The sequence below is a fragment of the Homalodisca vitripennis genome, chromosome 7 (genome assembly GCF_021130785.1).
Source record: "Homalodisca vitripennis isolate AUS2020 chromosome 7, UT_GWSS_2.1, whole genome shotgun sequence".
NCBI lineage: Eukaryota > Metazoa > Arthropoda > Insecta > Hemiptera > Cicadellidae > Homalodisca > Homalodisca vitripennis.
The window spans coordinates 146,131,106-146,156,378 of NC_060213.1; the positions used below are offsets into that span (position 1 = coordinate 146,131,106).

At 34.9% G+C, this 25,273-nt stretch overlaps 1 protein-coding gene across 1 annotated transcript in view; it reads left to right on the top strand.

The window, feature by feature from the left end:
* The window catches only part of LOC124366910 (echinoderm microtubule-associated protein-like CG42247), a 93,638-nt gene that overhangs the window by 31,634 nt on the left and 36,731 nt on the right, over positions 1-25,273 (top strand). Inside the window, exon 4 of the mRNA XM_046823510.1 lies at positions 24,880-25,092. Coding sequence (XP_046679466.1) covers positions 24,880-25,092 — 213 coding nt within the window. The remainder of the gene's footprint in view (positions 1-24,879; positions 25,093-25,273) is intronic.

Below are 25,273 nucleotides of genomic sequence, written 5' to 3' on the forward strand. Positions count from 1 at the left end.
TTCAGTAGGAGAATTTCGCAAGAGAAATCTCCTACACAGCAAAAGTCGTCTAAAGTTTTGTCCAGGTATAAGAAAGGGGACAAAATTTCCATCCAATTTCAATAATTCCAACATTTTGGACAGATTGTTGAAATAATTATCCATAAGAGATATCACACAATGTCGTCTTTGAGAATCAATAACGGTTTCTTAAACTGTAAGTCGACCTGCGATGCTACAGTGTCGTACATAGTTTCTGCTCTTGTCAGAAAGAGAGCACCATCGGCATATTGTGTGAACTTAGGGAAACCTTTGACACTGTGAATCATAATCTCTTACTTTGTAAACTTGAAGCCTGCGATGTCAGAGGCATCCCCCTTAGTTGGTTTGTTTCTTACAGTAGTGCATACAAGTAACCCAAAAATACCGAAAAACTGTTTCAGGCTTTAGTGAGGTCAGATCAGGTGTACCACAAGGGCAGTTACTTTTCATTATAATTATCGATGACCTTGGAAATCATGTTGAGGGTCATCTTGTCCAGTACGCTGACGGTACTAGTGTTGTCTTGCACTCACGCTGTCTGGAATCTCTTCCAGAAATGTCACGAAGTAACTTGAAACAACTTTATGCACGATTTTCAATAAATTTGTTAATAGGCTTTACGAGACATTTCATTACAATGGGGATTCTCTAGTACTTTCAGATGTCTCGTTCTTGGGTATTAAAATTGATTCTGACCTAAAGTGGAACCCTCAACTTCATAAGGTTTGCATTCGACTTTTCAGCGCGCTATATTGCCTGCAGTATCTATCTAATTTCTTAAACAAAGAAACGTTTAAAATTGTAAGAAAATATTCTATTTTCGTTTTCAATAATAAAAACATATTTCCGCAATATACCTATCAGTATAATACAAGAAACAAATAAATTACATAATGCCTAAACATAGATTAAAACTCTTCCAAAAATCATTATTATATTTGGGACCAAGATTTAATTTCATAAAGAACAGCCCTAACATTCGTATCTAAATCCATGCTGGGATCCTTTCTTATGAATGGTGAATTTTACAACTTATTCTAATGCCTTCGCTAGTAATCTAGAGTTAGTAGAGTACTTTTTCAACCACCCTTCGAAAATTCATCTGATATCAAAGTCTTGCAGCAATATTTCGAGTAAGTTTTGGCAATTTTTTGGTGTAATTCTGTTTCCTGTTTTGGAAGCTATTTTAGAAGCAATATTGCTTCCATTTGAGGGAAGGGATTTCTAACAAGATTTAACAACAAACTTTATAATAAAATCCCTAGATATAAGCAACACAGACTAAATTTGTTTGTCTCTTCCACCTCAAAAAGTAAAGTTTAAGCCTAACCTAGAAAAATATGACTTTATATCATAATAACTTATACCAACTTTTACCATGTATCCTTCACCCCTGCTAAATAACTCGTTTATAATGGTATACATGTTGAGCTATATTTACGTTAATATTTTGCCAAACTCCTTGTAGACCAACCTTCATTGGATGTGAAGAGTAACTAACTACCTTAAAAGCTATTTCTCAAGCCCAGTATTAATTTACTATATTTAACGTTCACAACTTGAGTCAAGACAAGAATTTTAAACCATCTATAGCAGAACCTACATCGTAAATGTTTCAAGCTTAATATCAGCATAATCCTTTAAAAAGTGGATTTTCTGAAGTCGGATTTGTGGCATTGTATTCTACTTATAAAGATCTTTAATTTGATGTATGACTCGACCTATGCTATCATTTAAGATTACCTTTTGACTCCTTGCGGGCCATCCCCTGACATGACAAAAATATGGTAGTTACTGCTAAATGTAGATTTACAGGTGCAATAATTATGTACCAAATTTTATTACTGTACCTATAATCGTTCGGGAACTCTGAAGAACGTGTGGACGTTTTTAACACTATGTATATTAATTACATTTAAATAACAACAACATATTTAACAATAATAATATTATAAGTGCCAAAGTGCCTTTGTTTTTTTTTTCATGCGTAAACTATTCAACCGATTGTACTGAAAATTTCACATGGACATTCTTACGGTTCCTTGTATAAATATAAACCTATTCTTATTAAAAAAAACCCTCCGGTCTACGCCTCACTGGCCTTTGAAGTAGCGAAAAATCCCATCTTGATCTCTAAAGTTGTGAAATACCCATTTAAAAAGCCTGTCAAATATAATCAACTGTACTGTGTTAACATTGCTTTGTGACAGCACAACCACTGTTCAGGCATGTCGCCTCTGGAACTCTCTTCCTGATGATATCCGTATTATAGAAGGTCGGGCTCGTTTTGGGGCGGGGGTCAGGGACTTGTTGCTGGGCGGTCTGTAGGGGTGGCGGATGGCGGTGCTCGTGGCGTCCTTGTGGTCAGGCTGTGTGTTTGAGAGAATGAATGTAGCAGTAAAAAGAAATTATTTAAAAAGTAAATTGTTAATTTAAGTTTTAATTTATCTTTGTTTGAAAATTTTCTACATATTCAGCTGATAAATTTGATTTTTAATTATTACATAGTAGTATATATTTTGGTTAGATTTAAATTTAAAATGGAATTTGTTATAGTTTTAATGTCATTAAATGTAAATATGTATATATATATATATATATATATATATATATATGTATATTATGTGAGGTTGAGTGGTAGAGAGGGCTAAATAGCCCTAACTCCGCCTCTTGAATAAAGGCATATTTCATTTCATTTCATTCATTTAATTTAATTTCATTTCATTTAATATGTTTAATTCAAATTCTATATTAAATTTATATTGTGTAATAATCTAAGGAGTAACCATTAGTTCGCAGCGTTTTAAAATTTCAGCGATTAGGTAAGTACTCATGTACTGTAGAAAATGTCCTAAAACATAAGATGGTCAGATTTTCACTGCGATTAATAATATTGTTTATTTTAATAGAAAAAAACACGTAAACAGTGTCATTGTTAATGTACTTGTAGCTGTACATGTTTAGCAAATAAAAATAAATATAAAACACACACAACAAATATATTTACATATTATTAGTATTATATACAAAGACAAGATTACTATCTAACCTTTACTATAGATTTAAAGAATGTTATAAAACCCATTTTAGTTGTTTATTTAGAGAATTAGGCTCCTCTGAACTATAGTACAGAAAATACTTAGAACGAAGTAAATTGCAATGGCCAAAAAATATATAATATTTGGCGTACTTTATGGGTTGTGACAAATTTAACATTGGTGTTGGAAATATAATTTATTCGAACCAGAAGACCTCATACGTGCAACGCATTTTAAAATGTCTGCAAAGCAGCGGGTAACTGCTAGCGGTGCGCACATATAAAAGTATAAGTAGTCTAACTTTTACTATACAGGGTGTCAATTAAGTCTGGAACCTCTTTTTTAATTTTTGAACCATAATAGAAAGAAATACCAAAGTTCACACGTGGTTACTGGTGATAGTAACGCACATATCTGCCCAATTACCGACCGGATAATCCCTTTGGGGGACGGTACACAAGGAGTCAGACAAAATTCTTAAATAGCAGCATAGGTCAAGTTTGGTATCAAATTAAAGGTCTTACTTAGCAGAGTACAATGCCGCAAACCGGACTTAAAAAGGTGGATTCATTCAGTAGTTATAGCTATTTGAATTTTAAAACAATTGAACAATGTAAATTATTAAGTATTACAAGTAAACACCAATTTTTAAGTACCTGTGATCAAAGTAAGTGTTCAAAATGTTCCCCTCCCATCATCTGACAATGTAGTAATCGAAGCCAGGAATCAATAATTATTACCAATAACACAACTACTGTTAGAATGTGAAAGTGGCAGATTGAGGCATTCACAGCATCCACAGAAATTAACGTTTGGGCAGGTATTATAGGAAATCAAATTATGGGCCCATTATTTATCAATGGTAATTTAAATGGTGACTCGTATTTAGCAATGCTCCAAAATGAGTTAATTCTTGCACTACAAGCTGCTCTTGGTCGGCAATTTCAAAGAATTTATTTCCAACAAGATGGCGCGCCACCACACTTTGCTCTCCTTGTTAGAGAATACTTGGATACAATATTCCTTCACAGACGGATTGGAAGACGTAGTGCAGTAGAGTGGCCTGCTCGTTCCCCTGATTTATCTTCGCTGGATTTTTTTCTTTGGGGATACCTCAAAGATAAAGTTTATCGTACTAAGCCTCGAGATTTGGAGCACCTAAGAAATATCATAGTCCAAGAAGCTCAAGATATTCCTCGTGACTACCTTCAAAATGCAGTGGATGGCTTTTACAACCGCCTAGGACATTGCCAGACGATGGTAGGGGAACATTTTGAACACTTACTTTGATCACAGGTACTTAAAAATTGGTGTTTACTTGTAATACTTAATACTCGTAATTTACATTGTTCAATTGTTTTAAAATTCAAATAGCTATAACTACTGAATGAATCCACCTTTTTAAGTCCGGTTTGCGGCATTGTACTCTGCTAAGTAAGACCTTTAATTTGATACCAAACTTGACCTATGCTGCTATTTAAGAATTTTGTCTGACTCCTTGTGGACCGTCCCCCAAAGGGAATATCTGGTCGGTAATTGGGCAGATATGTGCGTTACTATCACCAGTAAGCACGTGTGAACATTGGTATTTTTTTAAATTGTGGTTTAAAAATTAAAAAAGATGTTCCAGACTTAATTGACACCCTGTATATCTATAGACTGTTATGAAACCCATCTTAGTTGTTTTTGAATATAAATAGATTTTTCAGAGCTATGTGTGTGTATGTGTGTGTGTGTGTGTGTGTGTGTGTGTGTGTGTGTACATTTTATTTGGGAAAAGGCCAAAATTAAGTATGGAAAAAAATACTAAGACTTAAGTAAATTAAAATGACCATACAAATACACTTTTTAACATATTTTCTTGATCGTGGTAACAAAACATTGGCGGCGGAAATATTCACTGGAACCAGAAATGCAGTAAAAACCCTACGAAATTGCCAACAAAGCCGCCATTAACTGCTTATATTATATGTTATACATTATAACGTAATTACATGTATAATAGTGGCATGATGAAGCACTGTGTCTATACATTTTGATTGATCAAAGCACTGAAATCAATATACGGAATGTTTTAAATCCGATTTATTTTGAAACGATTTACTTTGGAAAAGTGGAATAGTGGTTTGAACGTAATTTCCAGTAAAATATTTCTATGCTTATTAATTTTAGTACTAGCTATAATGCTATATAATATATAAAATTCATCTTTCACAAATAGTAATACTTTTTTACTTATTCTAATTCACTACTATATTTCAGCATTTTAATTGTTACTTAAAAAGCAAACTTTCCCCTTTCTGGTTCAACAATCCAGTCAAGAGTTGTTATGTTGTTAATAATGTACCATTCACACGTGCTATGCGTTTAACAAAAGTCACTGCCTGTGGTATACTAGGTATTGTCTACCTTCATCCTATTCAGCGATTGAGTATGGGTATCATGTGTATTGGGATACAGAATGTCCACAAATTCATCTACCAAACCATATTCAGTAATAAGACCACTTGATTTTAAGGTCTGAATAAGGTAAAGTGATAAATGTCGTATAAGGTATAGTTCTATTTGGCTTAGATTACCGCCTGCTACCCGTGGTTCTTTTTTTAGAAAAGAAAATATAAATTAATCTCTAAAAACACAAACAGACAAGTAGACTTTAATCCAAGTCAAATGCGACTATAATGTATATGACATGGTTTAATTATTTTTACCTACAAAATCATGCAGTACGGTTTGATAGAGTAGATTGTGGACATTCTGCATAATTTTTCATAGGTTAAATGTAACATTTTTAGTATTTAAAAGTTATACATGAATGGGAATATTATCATATTATTCAAAGCGTATTTCCTTGTCTTACAGATGATTAAATAATCTTCTCTATTAATTAACTTTTTTGTTAACATTCACATTCAAAAATGTAAATATTGATTTGTATGATTAGTGAATTCCATATGTACCATTTATCTTTTAAATCGGATGTGTGATAAAAACAAACAAACACTCTTACACAGGTATGCAGTCTATAAATTTAAATTATACAGAAAATTAAACACATACCGTAGCTATTGTGGGCAGGGTTGATCTAATGTGGATGTTAAGTTTGCTCCTGTTCATATTCCTCTCGGTGCATCGTCTGAACAGTTTTTTACAGTTTCAGATTTCAGAATATCTTCAGACGGACATGATTCCAGATTTCAGGAGTCAAGTCTATGACAGCGTCAGATTTCGGACGCTGCAGTAAGATGAAGGTGTCCTTTAGCAAACTCAACATTCACATAGAACACTGTATTATATAAGCAATAATATATCCAATGTTCAAATCAAATTTTCACACCAGCTATTATTTAAACCACATTGTTAATATAACCACTACAGTGGTGCAAAGTTTACTTACATCTTAACTGGTGACTACAGTTCAGAGCTTATTCACCAAGTCATTTCTCATGAATATTGTTTCAACTCTAGAGTTAGGTGGGGTGGAGCCAGGGTATTTCTGTTCATATTTGGTATTTTTACCACCGCCCTGCTTTAAAATGTCTGGTAAAGCTATTTTTTTTTTATTCAAAACTCGTGAAATCTCCTGGGAACCGATTCCCTTACGAAATTCAACACAAACAGCTCTAAATATTTAACGAATATCTACATTTGCAATGGCTCAAAAGTATATTATTTCAATAACAATATTATTTTTGTTCACTTTCATCTTTGAGATATTAATAAATTATGAATAAATATTTATGTAAAATTAATCTTTTTGGTAAATGTATTATACATCATTGAGACTCGGTTAAATAGCTTCGGACTCGGAAAATAAAGCTTAAAATATAATAAATATAATGAAGCCATTTTGTGATGTGTATGTGCTAAAATTTCAGCTATTTATATAATCTGTATACAACCTGTATATAATCTGTGGACGAAAAAATAGAACCAGAGAGTTTACTCTATTTTGAGTAAACAGCCTAAACATGACAATTTGGTTCCAATATGGTTCTATTTATTTGTAATGAGAATGCTGGTATTTTAAAATAAACAGAATAAACATTAGCCGTATAAAGTGCATTTATGGTAATTATCTGTTTCATTATTATAATGTAACTGAAAACTGACATAGAAAATGTAGCACGTTAAAAATTATTTTAGGATCCCTATATTATCTTCATGAAATTAGGGCAGCCTCGAAATAAACAACTAGTAGTACACTCCATGTGGGCGAAGTGCCCGTTGAAAAACCTTAAACAGTGTGTTTTTCTCGGTATTAATTCCACAACTTCCGCTGTAGGTTCGGCAACTGAAGGTCGATGCTTTTATTATGTAAAGCGCGGCTGTCGGGGCATGCACCGCCTCGACCTCGCCTTCAAACTGAATAATACGTCACGCAGTACACGAGAGCACAGCGGGTTGCGGCTGCTGAGCGCAGGCGCTCCTGTACTGACTTTGACCTTGTACCAAGTCGCGCTGCTCGTTTGTTATTTTCTGTCAAACCGCAATATTTCTCAGTGCGCGCTCCTCTCTTTTTCTTTCTCACGTGAGTTTTTTTTCAATCGCCGTTGTGTTTATATTTTTGTGTTTTAAACATTTGTAACATAATATTAAATCAGGAGACCGTGTAATAATAGTCTGTATATTATAACATGTTTATTTTATTTTTGGGAAACGTTCTGATAAATGTTGACAGTAGTGTAACTTTTCAATGCCATTCTCTTTATTTTAAAGTTGAAAATTACATAACCAGTACAATTTTAAAATGTAATACATTTACCTTTGCTGATTTGATCAAAATAATCCATAACGTATATCGTAGTAATTCAAGTATATAAGTTTAGTTAAGTATTGAATTCTGAAACTATAACATATTTTAGTTATTGTTAACGTGACTAAGAATATCATTGATATTTATTGTTTCGGTCAATTTGACAAATCTAAAAGTAACGGATTTTATTTGAAAAATCGGGTTAACGTATTGCAGCTTACCAAATACATGCTGCCATACAGTTATATTTCTTTGGAAAAGGATAAAAATTGCTTTAAAAAGTTACAAAATAAAATAATCAATTATGTTTTTGACAATTTGAATTGTAAACAAAATAAAACTTTTGAAATAATGACTTTAGTGTTGGTATAGCATAAATATGCTATTTTAATAACAATAACCATGTAATACATGATTATTATTATTACATCAATAGGCAAAACAATATGCGTGCTCTTTACACTTTTTTATAGTTTATGAATTAATGTTCCAAATTTAGCTATGCATTGTTAGTTCGTTGGATGAGCGTTTGACGAAAAATATGTTTCCGATGGACACGTCTTTTGTGCCGATATCATATCCGATCACAGAAACACAGGTAAGTGCATTTCAGGCAGCGTGTATATTATTTAGATGATAAGGTAGATGACCCAAACTTTTGACCTACGTTTCTATGGAGTAGGTATCATATAAAATCTTAACATGTATATAGTAACACGCGAGGCTTAATGAAATGAGATATAGATGAGCTGATATTTTAACATGTATATAGTAACACGCGTGGCTTAATGAAATGAGATATAGATGAGCTGATATTTTAACATGTATATAGTAACACACGTAGCTTAATGAAATGAGATATAGATGAGATGACTTTTTAACATGTATATAGTAACACAAGTAGCTTAATGAAATGAGATATAGATGAGCTGACTTTTTAACATGTATGTAGTAACACACGTAGCTTAATGAAATGAGATATAGATGAGCTGATATTTTAACATGTATATAGTAACACACGTAGCTTAATGAAATGAGATATAGATGAGCTGACTTTTTAACATGTATGTAGTAACACACTAGTCTAATGAAATGACAGTGACACATGTAGTCTAGTGAAATTAGTTAAAGATGAGGTGATATATTATCTTATGACTAACATGTACATAGTATGACACATTATAGTTATAGTTGAAATGTTGCTTACAGCCTCAGGTAAGCCATGTACGTGACACATGGTTTGGCGTATCCCTACCTTGTATAATGCTATGGTTGTATAGTAGAAATACTATATGAAAGTGAACAAATTTAATTAAATACCACAGTTTATAATTGAATCCAAAATTGTTACAGTTGTATTAATCCATGACTTGTTTAGAAAAACCATACCCTTAAATTTGGAAATTCCTTAAATTTATTCGTTAAGAATGTTTTCACTTACTTCAAAATATAGACAATTAATTATTTAGAATAAAGGCGTTTTAGATCACTTTCGTCTAGGTTACGGCTCATATATAATAAAAAAAGAGTATTTTAAACTTTGCTTTTTCGGAAACAATGATTATCTGGGACTCTATCTGGTCATATTTCCCACAACCCGTTTTCCACTGGGCCTGATTATAAAAAGACCCGAAATGGGTATTTCAAATGTTTACAATTCACCTGAAATGACTAAAACTGTTTGTAATCTTTCTTTGTCTTTATGGAACAAACCTGGGAGGATTTTCATCAATTTTTTAGACATTTACCTAACCAAAAATTGATTTCACCATTTAGGCAATCTCTTAAACGTGATAAATCTATGATTGCCTAAATCTATGATTTCCGCCCTACTTTGTCCAGGGTGGCAGGCAGTATCCACCCCGCATGATAGGTATACCGTTGGATCTATGCAGAAGAAGGCGCTAACCCCGACCCTTACCCATCCTCAATATCTAGTCATACGGAATACGCGGCTTAATGGAATCATTTAAGAAACCCATTAAGTGATCACGTGGTGTGATAAGATCATTTAGGAAATCTCTTAAACGTGATAAATCTATGATTGCCTAAATCTATGATTTCCGCCCTATTTTGTCCAAGGTGGCAGGCAGTATCCACTTCGCATGATAGGCATACCGTTGGATCTATGCAGGAGAAGGCGCTAACCCCGACCCTTACCCATCCTCAATATCTAGTCATACGGAATACGCGGCTTAATGGAATCATTTAAGAAACCCATTAAGTGATCACGTGGTGTGATAAGATCATTTAGGAAATGTGTCCTCCTTCTTGTCGTATAACACAGAAAAATGATTGATATTAGCACTTGTTAACACATATAAGCAATCATCAACGCTTGTCATCACAGGAAACTCGTATGAAACATTCATGGTATGGTGTGAACTAGTTCTGGCACACGACAAAGAAACCGCTCAAACATAACAATGACTACCGAAGTGGAAAGGTGCAGAAGGAGTGTTTTAATACATGAATAATTGTTAGTTTTGGTACGAGTGTCTAAATTATAGAATATTTTCGATTGCTATAAGAATTTATTCTGTCTGAGCAATAAATACTTACATGAATAAATCACTGTTGACTTTTATATAATATAAGTTACCAAAATAATTCTACCAATATTTATGATTTTGTGTAGAAATATTGAAATATTGATATAAATTTAACAATTTTAATTCATACAGCTTTTTATTTTAGTTACACCCTCACGTAGACTAAAGATTGGGTTTTAAAACTACATTTTCGAAAACCAGAATATGTGGCTTCCTACGCCACATTACAATATCTTTGTAAAGTGTATTATGTAAATAACATTATTAGAATTAATGTGTATTTTTTTCTTTTTAACCAAACATATGGAAATTAAAAAAATCGATACGTCTTGTTAAAACTTCTCACTAATATCTCTTTATATAGTGCGAAATAGTTTCCAGAGTTCATTTGATCTGATGAACATTTCTGTTAATGGAACTGAGTATGACCAAAACACATATGTTCTGTTGGTGTTTGGTTTACTGATGGGGTCAAAAAAGTAACTATCCTTCAAATAAACTAGAAGTTACGTTTTTGTTTTATGAAAAACCCCAAATAGCATGGCAGAATTTATTATTTCTTTCAAATCATAATCTCTGGTAGTAAGTTTAGCGCATAGCAGTTCTTATGTATTTACGCCATACAGTAGATGGACATAACGAATAGGTTAAGATTGCATGCAGCTTTGTTCATAACGCCACCAGTCACTAGCAGATAAGCTTCTACAACCGTCAAATTACAATCTCGATATTAATTACTCATGTTGGAAAATAGCAGTCTCAGTTTGATAAATACAATATTTATGCTGCTATTTTTATTTACTGTACTCAAATGTCATGGCACTCGAGAATTCGTACAAAACTTCGATGAATTCTCCCTTTGTCAGGCATTAAATAATTTAGTCTGTATAAAGTATCTTAAGCTATACTTACAAAAGATAGGAGTTTACCACACCACGTGTCGCTCAGACAGGCTTCGCTTTTTTATATCTCATTATTCTCGAGGTTTCACCATGACTTTGCTAAATCCTACAAAATTGAACTGATTCTTGTCTATATATAAATGAATTTTCGTAAGAAACGTAAAGTATAAATTTGAAATCCTATAAAGTTAGAGCTGTACATGTATACAGTAATTAGTTTATTCTACGTTATTTCGTTACCACCGTGATTACCCATAAGACCAGTGTAAAAATGTTCGCTAACCTTGAGCCAAATACCATGATTCAGCACCATAATAGATTCGATGTTTAACGTATAAACATTAAGCTTCATGTAAAATTAAGTCTATAAGTTAGTTCGCTTTGGAATTTAATAAACATTTAATTTAATAAATTTAAAACCTATTTAGAATATTATACGTAAATCATTGCGGTGGAGAACTGATCTTTATAAAGAAATACCCTCCGAAGAAGTAAGAAAGAAGAAAGAATAAAGAAATTACGCCATAATGTAAATAAGTCAAGTGAGTACAAAATAGTGGTAAAGTAATTTATTCTGTGTCAATAGACTCCATGTAATCCATATACACTTTAATCATTTAGAAATACTAGTCACAATGTATGATTGGATACTTACGGTTTAAAAGAATAGGGGTGTCATTTTCAGTTAGGAATACTCTAAAATTTTATTTTTATTGAAATCTGTTTATTATTTAACTGATGTATGGAATTTTAAAATGTAGTCAAACAATATTTTGTTTATGGAAATTTGATGAAAATCTATTAACATATATAGAATCAAGCGTTCCTTTATAATAACAATTTATAAAAGTAAAATAGAACGTAGATATTTGTTATAACACGTGATGGCTGCCTCACACATTCGTTATACAATACGTGATGGCTGTCCCAGACATTTGTTATAATACGCGATGACTGCATCACACATGTTTCATAATACATGATTGCTGTATCACATATCTGTTATAATAAGTGATGGCTGTCTCACATTTTTTATAATGCGCGATGGCTTTCTCACACATTTGCTATAATACGTGATCGCTGTGTCACACATTTTTTATAATACGTGATGGCTGTCTCACAACAAGTGCAAACTTCTGTAATTTTTACAATATTATCCATCGTGAACGACAATACAAAAAATGTATAATTAGTTTTAGCTAAAACAATATACGAGAACTTTGTAATTTTTACTCTAAAGTAAGGTGCGATAACGTATTTCATAATGTTTAGTTTAGTTTGCAACCTCGTGTCGTCGCAACCGGAAGAGGGCACCTTCCAGAGGAATAATAATTAACCGTGGATCCGTCATTACATTCCCCCTATCCAAATCCAACCAGCTTTGATGACGAAAGATAAACTAATAATTTAGATATGGTTCCGAAAAGTTCCCTAACAATTAAACTTAATCCTAGACAACGTACACTCTCTTCTAACCGGTCCACTCTGCCCGATCGCTGCACAACGACTCCTACACAACCTCCACTCTCTGCTTGCTAACCTAGGCAGGAATCATCCTACCAGAACCTGTCCACAAGAATTCCGGATAGTAGGAGGCTCCTATTGTTTAAGCTATGACCTAGAGGTAGGCGCATCTGGCTGTCGCGTTCGCGGCTACTGATAGATTACGCGCGCCAATTTCAAATCTATAGAGGCACTCGCCGCAAGTTCAGAGATTCATTTTGATTCATTCTACGTATACCTGATAACACTAATAAAGCATGAAGTGGCGCTCAGGCGTCTTATAGAAGTTGCATGCGGCAAGGCCGGCCTGGTTGTTGGGGCGCTCGTACACACGAGTATGTACTACTTACTATAGCGCCGCGCCGCTTTCAACTAAAGACCAGTTTTAATGTTACAAACAAATATCTTGTTTTTTTTTTCGTGAGATCGATAACATAATTTGTACAGAATGGACCAAACACATGGGGTTGGATACCGCTGAGGTCGTAATAATGAATACTCGATTTGCAAAGTTTACTTATATGTTTAATTGTGGCAAATAAACATAAAAGCACCACTTCTAGATGTTAAAAATAAAATAATGTATTGCCACGTTACTGCCAAATACAGTTATAAAGAACTAAATTATATCATGGGTGTGGCTAATGTAAAGTAAAGTAAATATATGTTACTTTACCAGCCGAAGCTAAGGCTAAGAAGGCCTCTCTAACACTTTACCTGGTTCAAATTTTCTATTTGAATTTTGCATACGAACTAAATAATTATTTAAAACTTTAAAATTGAGTTCCCTTCAAGTTGATGTCGACTAACAAGCGCGGGTGTCAGCATCTTGGCTCGACATTGCAGCTGTAGTCAGAAAAAGTGAAGATTAGTAAACTAGAAGTCTAAAAATCGAAGTTTAAATCAGATTCAGAGACTCTGTTGAACTCGCGGACAAGGCGCGCGAGGTGTTTCTCGACAGCAACATCGCCAGATACAAAGTTCTCGAGAGGAAAAATTAATACGCGTGCCAATCAGGTTATTAATCCGCCAAGAATTTAGTACCAAGAGCATCGGATGTAACTTATATTAACCAGTAACAAATAGCAGGGTTGCAAAAATATGTATTATATGTATTGCAAAAACATGCAACTAAATAACGGTACAAATTTCCCCGGAGAACAAAATTGATCGTCAGCTCCAATTTTGTAGTGGTCGGACTGATGAATATCAAAAGGGTTAACAATATCAATCGATCATTTTTTCCCAGTTATTCTTTTAGCTAGAATCGTCAGACTCGCATAAAATACATGGACGTTAGCTAAAGATATAAAGACGACTATTTCTGACTGAAAGAGCCACTCTCAGTATCTTTATATCGTTGGCCAATGATTACTATCTTTTTAATGTACTTTACTATAGGTTTAATATAGGGTTTCTTATTCATTTACGAAACTAAATTTCGAGTTCCAAAGGACCTATTGTAATGACGTGTAACTGGAAAGGTCTTATTTAATACTTACCCTGCAGATTATACTAATATAAGGAGTGATACTTTTTAATGGCTTGTTTCGAAAAATTTAAAATAATTTTTGGTATTGAACACGTCCACATCCTTAGTGACGTTAACTAAATCTGATTTTGTGAGGGTTTTTTGGGCGGGAACTACCGTATGAGAAATTCAAAATCGTAACCAAAATCGCAACCTAATTCGTAAACGTAGCCTACCTAATATGAACCTGTGCCAAGAGCCTAAAGTGGACCGGTTGGATGTCCAGCCAAGATCGTTATAGGCACAGACCAATTAATACGTGCCATAAAAGTCTTATGGTAACTGAAGGTTATATTTTAACGCAGAATATACGCATTGATGGAAAACTCACGATCGTTGATCAAAAAATTAAGAAACACAAAAGCACAATTATAGGCCAAAATTTTAGAGGGAATTATAACACAGATTCTATTGTTACAAATAGTTGTGATTATAGAGACATAGTTCTCACCTTCGTCTTTTTAATCTAGTCCAATTCTATGTACAAGTTTGTTTGCCAAACCAAGCTCATTATTTTCATACTTCTAGCAATTCGGAAAATTGGTAAAGCGGCATCACAACTGTATTTCAGATTTGTTATCAGAAACATTACATTGGCTCATTGGAGTGTTTACTATTCCAGAGAAGCGGCATCATCGGATGTATCAACATGGATAGTGAGATGTATCTTAACATCATTGAATCTCCGGTGATCTAGCTTTTGAATGCCTTGAGAGGGGAAACGAACAACCACAATTATCCCGTAGTGGGCTGCTAAGCGGGAACAAACGCCTCTTAGGTATATATAATAACATTTCATCAAAGAAAGTTTTCTGTTCCTTAATTTGTTAAAAGGTAAATGAACAAACACATTCGGGTTTATGTTTATCGTCACAAACTCATCAAATCCCAGAAGTTTAATTAGGATAAGGATTTAGTTTTTTGACAAAAAGAGTAGTAACACAGTTTACGTTTAAATATAAAATGTCACTGTATGTATTAGGGCAAGTTATTAAAATAACTTGTGAATTTACTCTTCTCATAAAATTGTACTCTCTGCTAATCCATAGAAAAGTTCGTAACTATTCTTGGAATAAACGATTTGGCGTAGGAATCAGTGGCGTATATTTAAAATTGTGTCGGGGCGCTTCACACACTAGTTGGTTTAGGAAGTATAAATACCCTCCTAACATAGGGGCTCGAGAATTTTCCCCCACGATCTAATACCTTATACTCGCAAATGTGGTCTGGTCAAAAATACTACTAAGTACAATTTTAATGTTTTTTGACCTCCGAGGCCCCCCATGTTTACGCCCATGGTAAGAATTGAAACTTCAAAAATGAACCATTATCTCAAATGATATTAGAATAGTACCATGTTTGAGATCTCCATTGATTTGCAGTAGTCACATTGTGACCGCAGAGTCACGTCGTCGTTAACGATAAGGATGGAGGTTATTGGTGGAATAGCGTAATTTAAACGAGGGCGGCAGTAACGCGTAATAATTATAGGAAAGTAAAACATAAGGTAAGGTGGCACGCTAGTGGATGAAGGCCATCTCAATCAATACGGTGGTGGTGGTGTTGGTGGTGGTGATGGTGGTGGAGGTGGTGTCGCATGTCGCCGTCAGATCCAGTGAGGTCGCACTATAAGGACACACGACCACCCAGCACTAATTATACGAGCGGTTATGTACAACTTAGCCGCGGAGTTGTCGCACACTTCAGACCCGACTCCCGCAGTCCTCCTCCACTTTTTCATCGGTTAGGATTTCCCGCAGTCTGCTTTATCTTCAGGTACGATTTTAATATTTCTTATGTAAAGATACAATTTTATTACATATATGTTTGTGTCAAAGCTTTCTCTTATTTACTATATTTCTAATTAAATCTTTTGAAGCAATTTGCACTGCATATATGGAATTTATATAGAAATGTACATAGAAATAAATGGATCCTCAGTCGTGCTTACTTTAGTGGAGCGTAACCAGAGTGTTAAAAGTACAAAATTATAATCTTCCTGAAACTGTATTTTTATTAGCTTTACATGTTTATAAATAACCGTAAGACATGTAAATAAACGTTAAATCAACTTCAGCTAACAGAATACAGATCGTTAAAGTGGCGGCTTTCAGTCTCTCTATCCAGTTGTCTGACGGTAATAACATTTATTAAGTGTGTCGTATCACAATTCTCTTCGACTTTTTCATGAAGTCGTTCACGCAGTCTGTCTTATGTTCGGGTACGATCTCAGTATTTGTTTTCAAAAGGACATTTTATGACCTATGCTTGTGTCATCGCTTTCGTTCATACTCTTATTTAATACCTTTACAATTACATCTTTAGGCCTTATAGGTCAGGACCCCCGAGACACAATTTGCAAATTAAAAAAAAAATAAATAAAAAAAAAAAAAAAAAAACAGGTGGTGTGTTTATGTATACAACGCTGTGTTTTTTTAAATCGATAGAGATATTTATCACTAGAAATAAATCGATCGTCTGTCGTGTTAACTTTGTGGTGGTCAAATGGCGAGTTAACAAAAGTGTTAAAAATATGATATGATAATTTTTATAAATAATAACTTATAACACGTAAATACATGTTAAACTAGCGTCTGCTACCCACACATTGTAGACCATTAAAGTTGCGACTTTCAGTCAACTTTGTCTAGTTGTCTGACGGCGATATAAAGTACTCCTATTGTTGTGGCTTTAATTAGGCTATATAAAGGCAAGAAAATATAATTCGGGGCAAAATGTCAATAACAGCTAGGTTTTGTTCTTATAAAAGTTACCTCCCAAAAGACTACTCTTGCAAACAAAAATATTCAACCTCTTTTTGTAACATTTTGGTGCATATCAATGTCATTTATCGATATATTGCATGTTGAAAGCTAAAATCGAATAGGTTTATCAAAAATACACATTTTATAAATAATTCTTAAAAATCTAGTAAAATGTTGCTAAGTAAGATACTTAGTTATGAAACCATTTGCAATAACAAACAAAACAAACCCGATGAGAAAATAAATGAAATTATAACCACTCCAAGTAACATTGAGCTGTTTGTATACTTTTTTCAGTGTTAGAAAAATCTTATAAATGTAAAATTTCATCTTCGCTGCTCCTTGAATTCAAACATTTAATTAGGTTTTTCAAATTTACCTCCGGTAAAATGCGAAAAGTTCATTTTTACACTAATAAAGAGATAACGTTTTAAACACTGACAATATGCTGTTTCGAACATCGTCATTATCGTTGTTAATGGTAGATTACTAATTTTATTGTTTAGAAATTTAATATTTGATCGGCTTTACCCAAGTTCTATTTTTTAATTGCGTAACAGCGGAACTTTAGCAAACCCTATTACTCAAAGTGCTGAAAATTTAATTTCTGCCTGTCTGTGTGTCTATTGTCTGTCTCTCCGCACGGTATTTCGAAAATGTACCGATCTACAGACTTGAAATGATGTATAACGCTTTATTTTTGTATGAGGAACACTGGGATCTATGATGGAGTATGTCATTCCATGGGATATGGCTGACCGGCAGTGAATACTTTTACATTGGTCTTATGGGTAATCAATCATTATAGTAACAAGAAAATAACAGACTAAAAAAGTTATAGCACAATAACAAGAGATTTTGACATGTAGCAAATTCATACTCTTAGCATGATTATCCTGACACATACAACATAATTTTATTGTGACTTGTTCTCTAGACTTTTATACACTGATTTCCCTAGACTTAAAATTTTGCATGAAATTTTATTTCTACATACTGCAGACACAATCTACACGGACTGATGGTGCAAGTTCTACAATGGATTTTGGCTTAGCATCGTTAAAGCCTTCAAACATTTGCAATAGTTTTGTGATGTGTGTGTAAACTCGTTGTTTCAAGAACGGACATCTGTTCTTTGTTCACGTGTCGGTTGTTGTGTTAATAATACGATGTAACCAAGGTGGACTTCAAACATTTGCAATAGTTTTGTGATGTGTGTGTAAACTCGTTGTTTCAAGAACTGACATCTGTTCTTTGTTCACGTGTCGGTTGTTGTGTTAATAATACGATGTAACCAAGGTGGACTTCAAACATTTGCAATAGTTTTGTGATGTGTGTGTAAACTCGTTGTTTCAAGAACTGACATCTGTTCTTTGTTCACGTGTCGGCTGTTGTGTTAATAATACGATGTAACCAAGGTGGACTTCAAACATTTGCAATAGTTTTGTGATGTGTGTGTAAACTCGTTGTTTCAAGAACGGACATCTGTTCTTTGTTCACGTGTCGGTTGTTGTGTTAATAATACGATGTAACCAAGGTGGACTTCAAACATTTGCAATAGTTTTGTGATGTGTGTGTAAACTCGTTGTTTCAAGAACTGACATCTGTTCTTTGTTCACGTGTCGGTTGTTGTGTTAATAGTACGATGTAACCAAGGTGGACTTCAAACATTTGCAATAGTTTTGTGATGTGTGTGTAAACTCGTTGTTTCAAGAACTGACATCTGTTCTTTGTTCACGTGTCGGTTGTTGTGTTAATAATACGATGTAACCAAGGTGGACTTCAAACATTTGCAATAGTTTTGTGATGTGTGTGTAAACTCGTTGTTTCAAGAACGGACATCTGTTTATTGTTCACGTGTCGGTTGTTGTGTTAATAGTACGATGTAACCAAGGTGGACTTCAAACATTTGCAATAGTTTTGTGATGTGTGTGTAAACTCGTTGTTTCAAGAACTGACATCTGTTCTTTGTTCACGTGTCGGTTGTTGTGTTAATAGTACGATGTAACCAAGGTGGACTTCGGACATTTGCAATAGTTTTGTGATATGTGTGTGAAAACACGCCGTGTCAAGAACTGACATATTTTCTTTGTTTTCGTGCCAGTTGTTCTGTACGATGTAACCAAGGTGGACTTCGGACATTTGCAATAGTTTTGTGATATGTGTGTGTAAACACGCCGTGTCAAGAACTGACATATTTTCTTTGTAATCGTGCCAGTTGTTCTGTACGATGTAACCAAGGTGGACTTCGGACATTTGCAATAGTTTTGTGATATAACTGTGAAAACACACCGTTTCAAGAACTGACATATTTTCTTTGTTGACATGTCAGTTGTTCTGTACGATGTAACCAAGGTGGACTTCGGACATTTGCAATAGTTTTGTGATATGTGTGAAAACACGCCGTGTCAAGAACTGGACATATTTTCTTTGTTTTAACGTGTCAGTTGCTCTGTACGATGTAACCAAGGTGGACTTCGGACATTTGCAATAGTTTTGTGATATGTGTGTAAACACGCCGTGTCAAGAACTGGCATATTTTCTTTGTTGACATCGGGCCAGTTGTTCTGTACGATGTAACCAAGGTGGACTTCGGACATTTGCAATAGTTTTGTGATATGTGTGTGAAAACACGCCGTGTCAAGAACTGACATATTTTCTTTGTTAATCGGGCCAGTTGTTCTGTACGATGTAACCTAGGGGGACTTCGGACATTTGCAATAGTTTTTTGTGATATGTGTGTAAACACGCCGTGTTAAAAACTGGCATATTTTCTTTGTTAACATGTCAGTTGTTCTGTACGATGTAACCTAGGGGGACTTCGGACATTTGCAATAGTTTTCGTGATGTGCGTGTAAACACGCCGTGTTAAAAACTGGCATATTTTCTTTGTTGACATGTCAGTTGTTCTGTACGATGTAACCAAGGTGGACTTCGGACATTTGCAATAGTTTTGTGTGTGTAAACACGCCGTGTCAAGAACTGACATATTTTCTTTGTAATCGGGCCAGTTGTTCTGTACGATGTAACCAAGGTGGGCTTCGGACATTTGCAATAGTTTTGTGATATAACTGTGAAAACACACCGTTTCAATAACTGGCATATTTTCTTTGTTGACATGTCAGTTGTTCTGTACGATGTAACCTAGGTGAACTCCGGACATTTGCATAGTTTTGTGATATGTGCGTGAAAACACGCTGTTTCAAAAACTGGCATATTTTCTTTGTTAACGTGTCAGTTGCTCTGTACGATGTAACTTAGGGGGACTTCGGACATTTGCAATAGTTTTGTGATGTGCGTGTAAACACGCCGTGTTAAAAACTGGCATATTTTCTTTGTTGACATGTCAGTTGTTCTGTACGATGTAACCTAGGGGGACTTCGGCCATTTGCAATAGTTTCGTGATGTGTGTGTAAACACGCCGTGTTAAAAACTGGCATATTTTCTTTGTTGACATGTCAGTTGTTCTGTACGATGTAACCTAGGGGGACTTCGGACATTTGCAATAGTTTCGTGATGTGTGTGTAAACACGCCGTGTTAAAAAACTGGCATATTTTCTTTGTTGACATGTCAGTTGTTCTGTACGATGTAACCTAGGGGGACTTCGGACATTTGCAATAGTTTCGTGATGTGTGTGTAAACACGCCGTGTTAAAAAACTGGCATATTTTCTTTGTTGACATGTCAGTTGTTCTGTACGATGTAACCTAGGGGGACTTCGGACATTTGCAATAGTTTCGTGATGTGTGTGTAAACACGCCGTTTCGAGATTTGTTTTAAACGATGTTTTAAAAGCATAAATAACCAGTATTATATTTAAACTAATAAAACACAACTGTGTTTCGTATTTGTTTCCATTGTTTGATGTTACTAACGTATGTAATTACGGACTTATATCGCGTAATAACAAGTAGTAGATAGGGACAGAGTGGCCTCAGTATGTATAATACTAAAGTCGCATCATTTATTCCGTCCAACCCTAAATAAACAAATAAGGATGAATTATTACAGTACAAATAGAATCCCTTGCCTCTCCCCCCAAACATACATTAACCTGTTTTTCTAACACGATAGTATGCATAATTCAATGATTTATAATTTCTTGTGGTAGTCTGTTCCATAATCTATTGTTATTTTGATTAATTGATTTACGTATTAGTTTAGACAGGTTTTTGAAAATTATAATGAGTATTGTACCTCTCAATTTATCTAGAGTAATATTTAAGAAATAAAAGAAGTCTAATTACACACTATTGTAGTAGAGTACGCCAAACCACGTGTTAGTTCTGTACTCTGTAGTCTCTTCTTTTGGCTTAATTCGATCCGTGAACTCACCAACTGGAGTACCGTAGCCTAACCGCCGCATCGTGTACAGCTATCGAAAATGTCATTATTAACGTTCCGAATGTCTTGGTTTCTGTGCTGAATGCGGTCACATCGGACCCTGTGTACAGCTATCGAAAATGTCATTATTAACGTTCCGAATGTCTTGGTTTCTGTGCTGAATGCGGTCACATCGGACCCTGTGTACAGCTATCGAAAATGTCATTATTAACGTTCCGAATGTCTTGGTTTCTGTGCTGAATGCGGTCACATCGGACCCTGTGTACAGCTATCGAAAATATCATTATTAACGTTCCGAATGTCTTGGTTTCTGTGCTGAATGCGGTCACATCGGACCCTTTCGCGCATGAAGCCGTAATCGCACATCGCATTCCAAAATTTGAACCTCGCTCTTTTAAAACGAAATGAGATCTAAAACCCGGAACATTGCATATTTTTTGGTTAAATGTCTTAGTAAAGAATCGTGGACTACCTTGGGAATCTTCCAGCGAGTGGAATATGCCTACAACACGTTTCTATATTGTTTATATTTCATTTAAATGTTACTTGCCCAATTAGAAATTACAAAGGGAATTCTCAAAAGAAGAGTAACGCCTGGATTACGCATATTCTCGACTTTAAGGAAATGCTCATACTTTATCACTCAAATACTGAAAATACTGCGTATAATCTGAAAACAAAGAATTAAAAATGTTTTATCGAAACTTTTAGCAACCTTACCGTAAACAAATAAAAATACCAAGGCACGAGATTCTGAACATCAATTGCAACAAACTCATAATTTTTCTAAAGGGCGTGGAACATTATAAAAAAGAACTAATTGTTTCAAGTTACCCAATGCCTTAAAATTCAAAATGAGTTGATTGATGATACTTTTAATGTGGCAAGTGAATTTAATACTTTTTTCGTCTTTAGCTGAACCAACCAAAATATATAACATAGACAGGCCTCACAATAAGCCGAGACTGTTCTTATCAATGGTCCTTCTTCTTGTGAGTGAGGCAAGAACTTAAACCAAAAAAGGCCATGTGACATCAACATGTCTGTGTGGTTAATAGAAAAAAGCTTCTACCATATTTTGACAACACGCACAAAATTTATTAATCTTTCTTTTGCACAAGGCGCCCCATTGAAGACTGCCAAAGTGACACCACTTAAAAAAAACGACGATCCTTGCATCTCAAGCAACTAACGTCGGATTTATATTCTTCCTGTTTTCAGTCAAAGTTTTAAAAAGCTTCCGTCGCACAATTTGAAAACTTTCTTAATAGTTTCGAATACTATTTGTTGAAAATTTGGATTAAAGAAAAACAAGTCTCCTAACGACACTATCAGATCTTATTCACAATGTTTCCGATTGCCTGGAAAGGAGAGAATATGTACTAAGCATATTTCTCGACCTTTCTAAAGCTTTTGAATGTATGCATCATGCGACATTGTTGCACTAGTTGTGAACATGTGGTGTTCGTAGTTTGCCGCATGATTGGCTCTCATCTTATCTTACAGACGGGGAGATTCATGCAGATTGCGAATGCTCTATCAGGCACAGTAAAAATGCTCCATGGTGCTGCTCAGGGATCTTACAATCCATCATGGAAAGATGGTTCAATATGCTAACGACAAGACTCTCTGTATTAAATCAAAAACACGATCTTGTAGTTGAGTCGTTTATTGAGCTGAATTCATGCATTGAGCATTATTCAAGAATACATTATAAAACCAAACGTGATGAATTCCTGTCTTAAGCAACTGGAGCAAGAGTATCTATCCGCGGTGATGGTGGGTGACGATCTCTTGGAAGAAGCTGACCACTGGAGGTTCCTTGGTATATGCCTTGACATGGGACTATCATATAGAAAGTTTCTGCTCAAAGGTTGTTTCCGGGATTTATGTCCTGCGCAAACTTTCTAAACTTTTATCCTACGGATGATTGAAAACCGCTTATTATGGCTTAATACATCCATACTTATCTTACGGTTTGACATTATGGGGCAGGTGTTCCAAATACAAATTTGAAAGAGTATTTAGAGCACAAGAGTATAAAAAGCTGTTAGAATTATTTGAAAATTGAATTCTAGAGTCGTGCAAAGACGCCTTCAGGGAGCTTGAAGTCTTAACTTTGCCCTGTGTCTATATTCCCGACCTTGCTTTGTTTTACCGTTTCGTACGAATTGGTCCAGGGCAAAGATGTCCATGGACACGAGACAAGAAGCAGGGACAACTTCAGAAATGAACATCAATAGCTCTTGTCGTAGCAGATTGGCGTGAACTAATAAGCTCCTTGAGAGTATTAAACACGTAAATAATCCCGAACAGTTTAAATCTCGATTAAAACACCTCCTGGTGTCAAGGTCGTTTTGCTCCATGATGGGCCGCCGGGGAGAAAATATTTTAATATTAAAATTGATAGAGAAATTGAAATTCCAGTTCTGATGTCACGAACTTTGTCCAAAGCCTTATTGTTGGCGCTGTAATTACTATATTAGTTTTGTTTATGGTATTATTGACGAATAGTATGCAATTGTATGGTTGTTTATGCAATAGAGGATATTGTGATTATATTATTATCAATAATTAACCCAAAAGGGGAGTAAGAGACAACTCAAAAATAGAATTGCCCATTGAGTGGTATCCATAACATTTAAGTATAGGTTTTTAAGACAAAAGCCAGAATTCAATTACGTACCATGCTGCCCTAAATCTCTGTAATGTTCGTGACACTTGGTATATTTATGTATTAAAAATGGCCTACTTTGGCCTGATAAATCCATATTTGTTTTACGGTTTGAGACTGTGGTGCAGCTGTTCTAAGTACAAATTCGAATGAGTATTTAGAGCTCAAAAGAAAGCTGTCAAAAATATTTACAAATTTAATTTCAGAGAGTCGTGCAAAGATGCCTTCAGAGAGCTTGGATTGTTAACTTTACCCTGTCTCTATATTCTCGACGTCGTTCTATACTGTCGACTCAAATGCGAGTTGGTCCAAGGCAGTGACGCCCACCAATACGAGACAAGAGGCAGGGACAACTTTCGGATTGTAGAACGTAGAACGACGGCATTTGAACACTTGCCGTTCCAAGTTGGTGTGAAACTGATAAACAGGCCGCCTGAGGGAATTAAACATCTCAGTAATTCTAAACTATTCAAATCTCGATTAAACACCTCCTGGTGTCAAAGGCATTTTACTCCGTTGAAGAGTTCATGTTGAGTTGCTGGGATGAAAATTATTGAAAACAAGAATAAAATAATAACCCCAGTTCTGTAATACAATTGAATAGCTATAGCAATAGAATTAATGCAAATGTATATTATGATGAATGTACTTGACGCATGCATGCAATCTTGTAATTGTTGACGCAATAAAAATTATTATTATTATATTACTTGTAGAATGTTCCATTCAGTATATTAACACTTGAAACATATTAGAAAGTTTATTACTCCTAGTATCCCTGGTCGATTTGCAGAACGCGAGTTATGGCAAGAAGGCCAACGGCATGTGGTACGCGGGCCCGGCGGTGTCAGCGGGGCCAGGTTGGGTGAAGGCGCCGCTGAGTCGGAAGGCGTCCCTGGTTGAGAGCGAGGCGCCACCCCCCGGCGGGGGGTCCGGTATGACCCCTCACAAACCCAGCTCTGGTCGGGTCATTCGAATCATCAACCACATGGACCACACTGTACAGGTAATGTCAAAAAATACTTGTGCACTGTTCTTAGACATTTTACGATGTTTTATGTGCTGTTTTTTGTGAAAGTTGTGATAAAAAAACTTGATTCATAAAACTAGCCAAAAAATGTTGATACAATTTACTCGTATCGTTATACGTAAAAAACACTAAATATTCCACGTACACTATCGTCGGA